This window comes from Sesamum indicum, linkage group LG6 (assembly GCF_026168435.1).
Source record: "Sesamum indicum cultivar Baizhima isolate 11 linkage group LG6, ASM2616843v1, whole genome shotgun sequence".
NCBI lineage: Eukaryota > Viridiplantae > Streptophyta > Magnoliopsida > Lamiales > Pedaliaceae > Sesamum > Sesamum indicum.
This window is the reverse complement of record NC_142662.1, coordinates 17,663,236-17,676,085: the sequence shown is the minus strand read 5'-3', so window position 1 is coordinate 17,676,085 and position 12,850 is coordinate 17,663,236. Positions and strand designations below refer to the sequence as shown.

General features: G+C 29.6%; 1 protein-coding gene across 1 annotated transcript; it reads left to right on the top strand.

The window, feature by feature from the left end:
* The first annotated feature begins 7,779 nt into the window (after positions 1 to 7,779).
* LOC105164291 (uncharacterized) lies at positions 7,780 to 12,251 on the top strand. The gene is made up of 5 exons (XM_011082910.3): positions 7,780 to 8,284; positions 9,440 to 9,574; positions 9,732 to 9,896; positions 10,228 to 10,765; positions 10,847 to 12,251. Exons 2-5 carry the CDS (start codon positions 9,464 to 9,466, stop codon positions 12,115 to 12,117), a joined length of 2,085 nt encoding a protein of 694 aa, XP_011081212.1. The 5' UTR covers positions 7,780 to 8,284; positions 9,440 to 9,463; the 3' UTR covers positions 12,118 to 12,251.
* Positions 12,252 to 12,850: the final 599 nt, after the last annotated feature.

The window sequence follows — 12,850 nt, the reverse complement described above, 5'->3', positions numbered from 1 at the left end:
CTAACTCCGATGAAACCAAAACCCTAATATATATGGACCCACCGTGATTGTCAGATCATTTTGGTGTCTATGATTTACGTGAAATCGCGCAATTAGGAAAAACTTATAAACAATCGCCTTCCATACTTTAGGTATAACTTTTGTTGCCCTAACATTGTTATGAGTTACGACTTTTATACACTTTTCTCGTGTGACTTATTTGACTTAATCATCAAATAGCTATTATCGATTTCATTGTGGTTCTAACAATAGTGATCTATAGATCTCCTAACCAAAGGGTTTAAAGCTTATATTGCTCATTAAGAATAACAATTCCCTCCATTCCCTCAAAATACCTTAACCCGACAAATTCGTAACAACAATAATAATATTTTAATTTCTTGTATAATTATATTTCTATATGATAACTAACAATTATCATTTAAATTTATTATAGTTTTATGTTAGGAGTGCAAGGAGACTAATTTATTGTTGGATATAAAAGAAATAAATGGTCAAAGAAATGCATATTAATTGTTGCCTATTTGAATTATTCCAAATTCTAGCAGGTCTTTCATTTATGGTCTTCTTCTTATATTATGATGAAACTGCATGGTCAACCAATTGGAATTATTGAAAATTCTTTGATAGTTTGGAAAATTCTAGTCAAGATTCTAAGTGAGTGAATATAAATCAATCACATAATAAATAATTTATGTTTATTATATTCACAACTAACAACACAGTGGAAAGTTGATTAGGTTTCGATTACTGCTGATTAACCGTGATCAAAATTTAAATTTCGCATTATTTTTATATGATTGTGGTAAATAATATTGATTTGTCATGATTTTTAAATAGTTTTCGGGATTTTTAAACCGTAGTCATTTATAACGTAGGGTACGATCTATCTTTCTGATGTGTTTAATTTAGGAAAAAATGAATTAATTATTTTTATGCAATTGAAGGTGTTTCTTCTTGTTTTAATATTCTAAAGCAATAAAAGGGAATCGTTATGGTCTTAAGATGAATAGGCAAATATGCATATTCTATGCGCTATGATTTTTAGGATTAAATACAGTTTACATCCCTGAATTATTCATATAGTCTCATTTATATCCCTAAAGTATGAAAGATATTAAAAATATTTCTGACAATATAGTTTGACATTGTTAGGATAAAAATGCCTTTCTCACTTACCCATGTACTTTTTATTTTACTCTCTGAAATATGTTTTATTAAAATATCTCGCCCAAAACTACTTATAGTAATTTAAAATTTTACCCAAAGTTTATTTTAAAAATAATAAATTTATTACTTTTTATAAATTATGTAATACCAAAAAAAATAAGCTCGATATGTTTTACAAAGTATTTCATTTATGTTAAAAAGTACATGCAAAAATGCGTAAATACATAATGCATATAATATTATAGAAAAAGTATATGATATAAATTATAAATTTTTATTCAATTATATGTCCACATAATAAAAATATATCATATCATTACTCAATTAAAAAAATAAATAATATGATATATTGATTATACTATAGATTTGCATATTTTACAGTGTCTACATATATGTTCGATGTAAATATTTCAAAATTTTATTGATAACTTATTTTTTTAAAAAAATATCAATATATATAACAGGACAAGCAAAAATTAAATAAATATTTTACCCGTTATGTAAAAATATAAGGACTGTAAATTTATAAAGTTTATACAGATTCTATACTTTGTATAACAATCATAAATTTTAAATAGTGTTTATTTAAAAAAATTATAATTTCATGGATGTAAATACTAAGGGCATTTTTGTTAATATAAGAATTGGTCCATATCATAAGAGGCCATTTCGTTACGTTTTATAATTTAGGGGTATAAATGCACTTTATACCTAGTTTAGGGATATAAAAGGTATTTAACCTATTTTTTTATTATTATTATATTCTTATTATCGAGTATGTACTCGATTAATTTATACATACTTGCTTATTATATTTAATTAATTGTGATGAATTTGCCCGTTATATTATATTGTTAAAGTATTTTTGTAAATATTTATTATTCTGAGAGGCTGTGTTTAATATGCAAACGTACTGCACTTCCTTTTTTTTTTTTTTTTTCTTTGGAGATAAAGATGGTAATTACATACACCAGAAAAAAAAAATACTAATAACTACAATATTAATGGGTTATAGCTAAAAATTATGACAAATAATTATTATTAATCATGATTAAATAAAATCAATACAAAAATCTAATTTTTCCATCAAGAAAAAATCAATTATCACTGTTAAGAGACATAATAAAAATATTTGCCGTGACTTTGGTCATGACAAATGTTTTAGTCACCTCACAATAACGACGATCAACAATCCCATGGTCAATGACTATTTGCTATGACTATTTATTATTAATTATGATAATTAGTCATTGTCAATCATTATAATTTTTTATAGTGATATTATTACATCAATATTGATAAAACTAACAAATATGTCGAGCTGATTAAAAAATTTATAGTGCAATAAATTTATATTAGATAAATATACGTTATAATAAAGTTATATTAAATGTGACAAACACCCACATATGTATTGAGCTCGAACTCATCACTTCAAACTTATTTATGGGACATCAATGATATTCTTACTAATAGGTGTACATTGTGATGTATATTGGAATATTGTAGACGTATCCGAAATATTTATAAATTTATAAAAAAAAATTACAATGTTAGAAGGTAACATTAATGTATACTTTTTTTATATTATGATTATTATATTAAATAATTATTTGAAAACAACCATTACAATCATTTTTGTCGACATGGATTTCGCAGGCATTTTCTCTATATTTTAGTCCCACAACTCTTAAAGAAATGTCTAAATAAGAGAAATTTTGGTATTCAAATCAAATTTGATTTAATTAAATATTTAGAGATTGAAATCAAATAAGTGATATTGTTTTAAAACTAAAAGGAATAAGTACGTCGTAATTCTCCGATGTTTGATATAATTAAACATAAATTCATTGTAATTTTGAAAATTATATCTCATACTTGGATGTTTGTTTTCGTCTAATAAATATATCTATTCATTAGTCAAGATTCACAAAATTTACTAATATAAAAACAAATATTGAATGAAAATTCATACTTATCATACGATTAACTTATTTTATGTTAAATAAATTCTGAACTTCAACCCCTTTATTCAATGTTAGGGTTAATTTTGACATTGCAGCACCCACAAGTGGTTCTTCAACGCAAATCTGTATCCCTCGAACCACGAGATTCGTGGTGTGACCCTCTTACGATGTTTCCATTTTACCCCTGGACTTTCTCTTTTTTTCTTTTTGGTGCTAAAGGTCACGGTATAAGTTCCCACGAGCCTATAAAAAAGAAATTTTTGTATAAAATAAAGAGAAAAATTATTATAATTATGAGTTTCTTAAAAATATAAAAATTTGTGAGAAAAAAACATGAAAGAAAAATAAAAAAGAATATATGAAATTATTAAAAATAATTGAAATTAGTATTGTTATCAAATTCTTCATTTAAGAGAAGAAATAATTAAATGGTAAATTTGGATACTCAAAAAATTACTACGACAAAAGATTTTCTTTTATAATAGCGTAGATGTTGTGTTCGTTATTAAATGATGTACGAAAATATTTTGAACCCTGCCCCTTGGGACAGGGGGCAGCGGAAACCCTCCGATCAGGGAGAAGCTATCCATAATCGTAATAGTTTATAATATAGAAATTAATTCCCCCCCTTTTTTTTGTGTGTGCAATGACATGTACTTTTTATAGTGTTTCAAATATTTCAACAAGAAATAACTTTTATTTTCACTACTGTTTTTATTTTTATTTCCTTTATTTTATTTATTATGAAAATAAAAGTAGTAAATTTTTTTGAATTAAATGATTGTTTGTGTTTCTTTTTCAGACAATTGTTAACATAAAAAATTATTAAATTGATTGGTAAACAGCACTAACAAATTCATGATTTTGGGGCAAATGGAGAAGTATATAATTTAGGAATAATTTAAATTTAATAATACAGAAATAATGAATTGATAAATATATAGTTTAAAATTAATAAAATAAAAAAATTATAGATAGATACAAAAATAAATCTAAATTATGTTACTTATAATTAATTTTTTTAAAAAAAAAACTGTAAATCTCTTGGGTAAATGTAAATCTTAAATAAAATAAAGGATAATTATTGATAAAAAAATTCATAAGTCTTTAATTTGGATAAAGATAAATAATTATAAACTTGTCTAAACTTAACCTTATGTTTTAAAGGTCACTTATGTGCAAAATAGAATGTAAACTTGCCATCCAAATATATGCTTACATAACTCTTACTTGGATGGTTTTAATATTTATATTTTAATATCTATTAATTTTAATGGTCATCTCAATCAGTACAATCCATTAATTTTTGTAGGTTTTCATCTTTTTTTTTTATGGTGAATTGTCCGACCTATAATTTTATCATTTAAAATTTTTACAAAATGTCTTGTAAACTATGCTCAAAATGTATGTGGATAATTTTTTTTATAATTTTTAAAAAATTTTCATCCACCTCTTCTGATCTATTATATATATATATATATAGAAAACGAAAAAGATATATAAGAGTCAAGTTGATAATTCCAAATTTACATCAAAAAACTATATAATTTCATAACACATTAAGAAAAATTTAAAAATCTTCAACAACGAAAAAATATTTATAATTATATCAAATTTGATAAAGCTGGTTGTAATTTACCAGATTTGATTTGCATATTTATATCTTAAAAAATCAAGCAGAAACTACTCCACGTGAAAATTTGTGATCTATATATTGAACATGAGCTCCTTTTGTTTTCTTTACTTTTTATGCTTTGTTTGGCTTGTGAGACAAGAAAAGCAACATTCCTTGTGATTTGCAAATATTACCTCAATGCTCACTACTCAATTCCATGATACCTACAAAAATCATGAAATATTATTGTCCTATACATTAGAGAATAATTGACATTATAGGATCTTCATTTTTTTTTTATGTGGAGATCACAATAAGATTGCCAAAATAATTAAAATACCCCCCGAGAGTCATTGAAATAGCATAACATTCTTACCACTCGCGTACTTTTCATTCTCGAATTTAACTCAAATTCGACTTAACAATGATAATATGTTAGATCTTTATGACCGTTTAATCATATCTGAATCAACTGTAATATTCTCAAATCTTTATATATCATCATTGTTTACCAATAAATACTTGCATGATTCATCATACTACATATCCCATTTTCTCATGATTATAAACGATAATTATGTATAGAAGTTTTAGAATGTTGTATCAATGACCTATTCTCAATCATACAAGTCAGTCATTTTTATAAGAGTAAATTGCATTTTTCCGTTCGAACTGTACCCATATTTACACTTTGTCATCGAAATTTTTTTCTGAACCAACTTACCTTATAAATTTATGAAATTTACACTTTGCCATATATGATTATTTTTCGTTGATTTTTTTGCTCAAAAAACATCACATACTGTGTGTATGTGAAAAATATCACATTACATAACCCTTAAAAATTATCAGGTCCTGTACTTATGACATATTACTTTTGTGAGCGCAACTACATTTTTAAAAACTTATTGATGATAGAAAAAAGTATTTGGATGGTTTCATAAACTGTGTATTATACAAGATAAGTACATTCAATATTTTTTTTAAAAAAATAAATTTAATAAATTCAACATTTTAAAAATATTTTTAGATACATCAATTTATTAAAAAAAAATTAAATATGATGATTAATATCATGTTAAAATAATTAAGGCATATTAATTTACAATAAGTATTATTAATAAAGCCCCAATGGCCTGCTGATGTGTTTTTTAGTACATTGACAAAATTACCCCTATCTAGAAAGATAATACCGAATTACTTTTTTTTTTTCCGCAGTAATTTCTTTATTTGTTTAAAAGTTAGAAATTTAAGCACACATCGAATGTGTAGATGGTGCTACTATTATTTAAATAACAAGGTCTATAGTAACTAAATTTGATTAATAAATGTATGTTGATTTTTATACCATTTTCTTCTTAAAAATTAAATTACTTAGCATGTCTATATAAAGAAATTTACATGAATCTCAATTAACATATATATATATATATATTTCATCTTAATTTTAGAAATTTGATTTTTTTTTCCATATTGATTATCAATCTTGGTCATAATATTTCTATTATTTTATTATTTTCTATCATCTTTATTTCTTAATATTTATGAGAAAATCATATGTTTATTAACTTATATTTTATGTCTAAATTCAACATTGAGCATTGCAAAATTTAAAGAATATATCTCAACTTGCATGTATTAAATTCATTTATTTTTCTGAATAATTAATATGTGGTTGTTATATTAAAATTTCAAGTTTTATTTAGATATAAAAAAATAATATTATTGGGGTACATAAAAATTTTTTTTATATTGTTGACAAATTATTAAAGTACATGACCTTTTTTTCCCCTTCATTTTTTACCTCTCATCAGTGGAATATTCCATCCATTTTAATTAGATACGTTAAAACTTACACAACCAGGCCCATATTAAGATATACTTTGAAGATGAGAAACTATTATGGTGCATTTGAGAGATGAAGGACTAAAACGGGATAAAACGCCACTACAAAAAAATTGAGTATTTGATACACTATAAATGATCACGACTTAAAAATACTGGTAATACTATTAACTATAGTTAAATAAAATTAATGAAAAAATTTAAATTTTTATCACGATTAATCAATATTGCCATGATTTTTAGCCATAGCCAACATTTGCCATAGTTTTGGCGATGACTAATATTTTGGCCATACCTACAGAAACAATAGGTAACAACCGTTGAGAAGCCGTGATTGATTTGTATTTGCCACAATTTTTTTTTTAACTATAATAATTAACCGTAACGTAAAATAATATTTTTTCTAGTGCACATAGAAGGGGACTTATTAAGAGATTTGGTCAATAAAGAGTAACAAGTGATGCAGTTAATTATATATATATATATATATATACATTACTCGTCATGACACGGCCTTCTTATGTGCATATAACAAATAATTTTTCAACAAATCATATTTTAAAAAAAACACAATAAAGAAACAAAAAAAGAATCAACTTAAGGCATTATCAAAATAACAAAAAATTGACGTAGTAATGTTAAAATGACGTAGAATTATTTTTATTTAAAAATAATGATAATTAATTTTTAAAATTATGTAATTAAAAATATAATTATTATATTTAATTAGTACTCGATATTATTATGAGAAAGCATTTTTTTGGTGTTTCTCCCTTTTTTTTGTCTTTTTTTAATTTTTAATTTATTTTTTTATTCATCTTATAATTTTCGACTTCCTCTATTTTTTTATATTTAATTATTTTTTTAATTTTCATGCATCTTTTTTTGACATCATTTTATTATACGTTAAATTAACTTATCATTTTCTAAATCTTTTATAAAAGAATAAATACTTTTAAGATATTCTGTTTTAAATATTATTGTAAAATTTGTATATACACAGTGTGTCACAAATACGGGTATTAGTATAAATATAGATGTAGGAGTGAATTGACGTATTTGTCCTTGTGTACGTGTAACTGTCTTCTGACTGGTCACTCCAGAAATCTAATAAAGCGCAAATTTCAGCAGACTACAGACAAACCAAAAGTGAAAAAATCGGGAAAAATTTTAGTTTTAGAGAGAGAGAGAGAGAGAATCCCAGAAGCAGAAAATAGCGTGTAGAGTGAGAGTGAGATATATAGAGAGAGAGAGTGAGAGTGCGATATATATATATAGAGAGAGAGAGAGAGAGAGAGAGAGAACGTGTGTATCAATGAATACACACTAGTCTTGCGGTAAATCACACGCAAAAACACACACTCACACACCACACGCAGAAAGAAAAAGAATTTCTCTTTCCTTTTTCCTTTTCCCTTCCCCCACCTCTGTCCTCGCCCCCGGGTCTTTCTGATTCGATTCCTTTCAGTTTCTTTCCCTTCTCTCTCTCTCTCTCTAATCTTTCCCCATCTCTCTTTCCCTCTCTACATGCGTGCTGTGTGTGTGGAGGGGAGTGCTAGCATTTATTACTACGGTTTAAGGATCTCTAAATATGGTTTGTTTGGTGTAATCTACACTCCCAATGGCTAAAGTCTCTGTCTTGTGTTGTTTCTAACGTCCTCTCTTTCTTAATCTCTTCTCTCTGCTGGTTAGTTCTCTCTCTCTCTCTGTGCGTTTGTACGTGTTAGTATAAATCCATTTGTTACGCGTATAAATGTGTACAAGGGATTATGTATATGTTGTGTTTGTGCTCAAAGTTTCGTGCCCATCACTCAAGATCCACAGAAAATGGATTCATGAACAATAGGAACAAGAGGAGATGAGAAAATGAGTAGAAAAAGAAAAGAAGAAATTTTGTTCATGTTTTCACGTTGGGTTGGGGAAATCTGTGCCCAGTTGATTGTTCTGTTGCCATTTCCATTGATCTTTGAAATACCCAGAAAGCGAAATCCCAGAAATTATCACGGGAAATGTACATGTTGAAATTAAGTATTTCCTGTTCCAACCAAATAGGGTCTTGCTGCAACTTGCATGTTCTTTTTGTTTATCTTTATTGACTTCATTTGATTATTGCTAGTAGTGGGTAAAGTTAGGATGCTTGTTTGGTAAAACAATCAGGGCATGAAATATCTAAATTTATTAGTGGTCTTCTTGCTACTACTTTGTTGCCATCTGTTACAACTTGGAACTGTTTGCGAGCTCAGAATTCCATTTTTAGTGTACTTTAGAAAGAGTACTAGGATTTCCTTGGACAAGAATTTGGAATATAGGATGTCTTTGTTCTGAAATGATTCAGTTTTGGTGGATAGAATAGTGAATCATACACTGGAAATTGAATTTTTGGTGAACTAAAAGTTGGAGTCTGATGACACTTTTGACCATTTCAGCCCTTGGTAATTTCCAGGATAGTTTTTGTGATAGTGATCGGATCATCTTTAACATTATGTTTTCTTGGGCCCAGTAAGATTGACAAGACTTGTTACTAGCTGCAATGTTTTGAGTATTGGGACTGGAAGGGATGTATTATTCCGGTATCATGGAATCGAAAAATCATCTATTACTTATATCTCCAAGTATAATTTGGAAAATCATTATGATGAACTTAAGATATCAACGTCTTCTAGTTCTTCCCTAATCAAATCTTGTTCTTGGTTTATATATGCTTTATTTTCTAATATGTCTCATGAGTATGACTTCTGATGCATCAGTTCCAATTTCTTCCTCAAGAATAGCTTGTGTAATGTAAGATGAGGATTTTTTGGTTATCATATATATTTTTAAGCTTTGAAGCTTGAATATGCAGATTTAACAGAGAGCCAAGAACAGGATGTTGATAAGCAGTGATTCTGGAGTAAATATGGTGCTGGGATTTGATGATTCTTTGCAAAATGTTTTAACACAAACCATGCTCAATCAGGAGGAGATTTTCAGGAACCAGGTGCTTTTGCTAATCTATGTTAAGTTTGATAAATTTAGCTGCAATTACCAGTATTTTGATTGTTGCATGGCTATTATCTTGTTTAAGTCCGATAATTCTTCTGTTTTGTGCTTCTCCCTCTGTCTTAGTTTGTTTGTCTGCTGCTGATTCTATTTAGGTCCTTGAACTCCATCGGCTCTATCAAATTCAAAAGATAATGATGAAGGAGCTGGACCCTAAAAGGAGCGGTGGAGACAGCCCACATTTTTTTGTTGGTCCTTTCTCGAAACACATGAAATATGAATCCCTAGCAACAGAAACGAAGTTGGGTGAAGTTCACATGGTAATGAACAAAAGTAGCTTGCTTACTGTGTATGTCAATACCAAGAATCTTCAAGTATTGGGCTTTATGTCCGTTATTTATATATTCAGCTTTGCCTCATTTTTCTTAATCTTCTTTTTTGTGTTTTTGGGGTGTGAATTGTGCTTTATAAAGGAACGACTAAAGCAACATGTATATGTTTAAAGGAATAATAGTAAAGAGAAGAAAGAGCAAGTGTTTATTCTAGATGGCTACTTGTATTAGGAACTGTTGTATTGTAGCAGAATCATTTTTGTTCGAGATATATATCCCGCTCATCATGTAATACCTCGAGTAAATTCATGTTTATCAGATATGCTCCTCAAGATCTATGAAGAATCCTTGTCTACAAGAGCACAGAGCTATCCCAAGGCACCAGAGAAGGCCTCTAGATCTCGAACTTTCTCCTAGTCATTACACCCATGATGATGAAGGCCTTACAAGCGAAAGTTATGGTTGTGTCACTCAAGAAGTTTCTGGAAAAATGAAGTATGACGTCTATGATGATAAATTGTCTTCCATGGAGGAGCTTAAGCTCTCTCTGGGAGCAGATGCAGAAGCTTGGCAAAAAGTTGGTAGCAGAAAATCCTGCAAGGATAAGATTATATGTTCTCCTTCCCGAGAGACTACTAGTTTAGAAGGATCCACTTATTTTGGAGATCTTGTGACCCGACATGGGCTTGGGTGTCCCATCCAGGTCACTAACTCTGGAGCAAAGCATGAATTTGGTGGATCCAGTTGCAGTTTCAGTTTCAGAAGTAGGAAAACTGATGTTTTTTACAGGATTTCAGAATCTCCCTCAGTCACAGATAGCAGACCAATTCTTCTTGAAAGGAAACACTTCAATCAAGGTGGGCCCATTAATACTAGCTTATGAGCACACAATTAGTTTTCTGTTTTTGATTTCTGATTTTGGTTAAATCCTTCTGCAGGTGTTGAACAATGCCATGATGAGCTCCCACAGAAAAGTATGTCAGCCAGAAGAAAGCTGTTTACTTCTCATGAAGTGGGAGAACTGGACCTCAACAAGGCTCTTCCTGATGAATCATCCGTTCACTCGATTGATCACTGGACATCCAATCCCTCAAAGTGTACCTCTTCAGGTGTTACAGATGACGAGGTTGGCAGATATGGTCAACCCACTCATTTGACGGATCTTGACTGGCGAAAACCAAAGAATAATTGCTCTAATGAGTCGTCTGCATTGGTGATGGGTCGCCAGGACATGGCGAACTCAACTTTGACAACTTTACCAAGCAGATGTACTGGGGAACATATTTGTGGAAGTATATTGTGCTCTGAGGGTACTGGTTCTGTTTGTCGACCACCTTCGGACAATAAAGACACCAACGTTAGACTCAAAAAAGCAGAATCTGAAATAAGTTTAGCTGACCAAGCCTGTCAGAAGACATTTATACCTGAAATGAATAGTAAGAAGAATAAAGAAGAGAAGCTGCATTCGCATTACTCCTGTCAAGAACTTCTTGAGGGCACAGACAGCAATAGATCTCCCGTCTCTTGCAAGTCTGATGGGACCACAGACGATATATCAAGCAACACTAGGACAAGGGAATGTGGTATTGGTACGTCAAACTCAAATGTTTCGGCTAGTGTATTCCAAAATTCTGAGTCTTCTCTAGTTACCACGAAACCAGTTGAGCACAATGTGGCGACTTCAGTGGAAATGAAATCTCAGTCTTATCCGAAGAAGGAAGACGTCGATATTATGGTCCGAAAAGGAGCTGTCTCTCTCTTATACTTTTCATCGGAATGTTCAACTCGAATTAAAGATCATGTTCTCGAGACCCAAAAAACAAAGGGAAACCATAATGTCGTGAAGGACGTTCCACAAAGCTCATCCGAATCCTATGAAGCAATTGTGCTAAATCAACGGGAGTGCAGTGCCGAGGAATACTGCATGTCATCAACTCCATTTGAAGTAAGCAGCTCAAATAAGAAGGATCACGGTGTGAAGTTGAGGCGAGGGAGGAGAATGAAGGACTTTCAAAAGGACATTCTGCCGAGCATGTCGTCCCTATCTAGACAGGAGATATGTGAAGATATAAAAATCATGGAATTAGCTATTCGATCCAGAGAATACAAGAAATACAGATCCAAGACGACTAACAGAAACGACTGCTTTTCATCAGCTAGAAGTAAGAGGTCGAGACTTAGCTACGTAGGCCGTAGATACTATTCTTGAGGGATTTTCCTTTTTTAAATTTCTTTTTCAAGCTAGGAACTGCAATATGATTTTTTCGATGGACTTTTAGGTGTTCTTTTCATTATAAGAATTTGCAAATGTTGAAATGTGATTTATTAGCTGGAGTTTGCAAATCTTGCCGCAAATTTTTTTTAATTTGGGTCCTTTGGTCTCATTGGTTCATCTCTGCCGGCATGAAAGCAAATTTTTGGTCCTATACTTTTTATTTTTTGGCGTTTTAGTCATATCTATCTACGAGGCAAAATAAGTCCAGTAACTTTTATTGTATGTCCCCTTTGGTCTATTAAATTGATCAACGAGAATAAAAGCCCTAAATTAAAGAAAGTACGTGTGAGGCGCATATTTTTTTCCCGATAATATTTACAAATTTCTGAGACTGAAAAATCAAAATCACAAAAAATAAAAAAAATTATGAAATCTATTCACTACCCTAAAAAAAAAAAAAACTAAAACGTCAAATACAAAAAGCAGAGAACAAAAATTACAATTTAATCCCAAAAAACACCGAATATACTATGAATTTAACCACACAATATGCGAAAAACATATAGTTACATCTCTAACAGTGGAGTATATATCTTTCTTGATTCTGGAATTTGTCTTTTGGACATGCACCCAATATCATATATCTGCCTCGGATTCTCCTAAGTTCTCTCAACCAAAAAATCTCTATAATGTTTGGATTCATTTTTTAAGTGTTTTGTTGAGATAG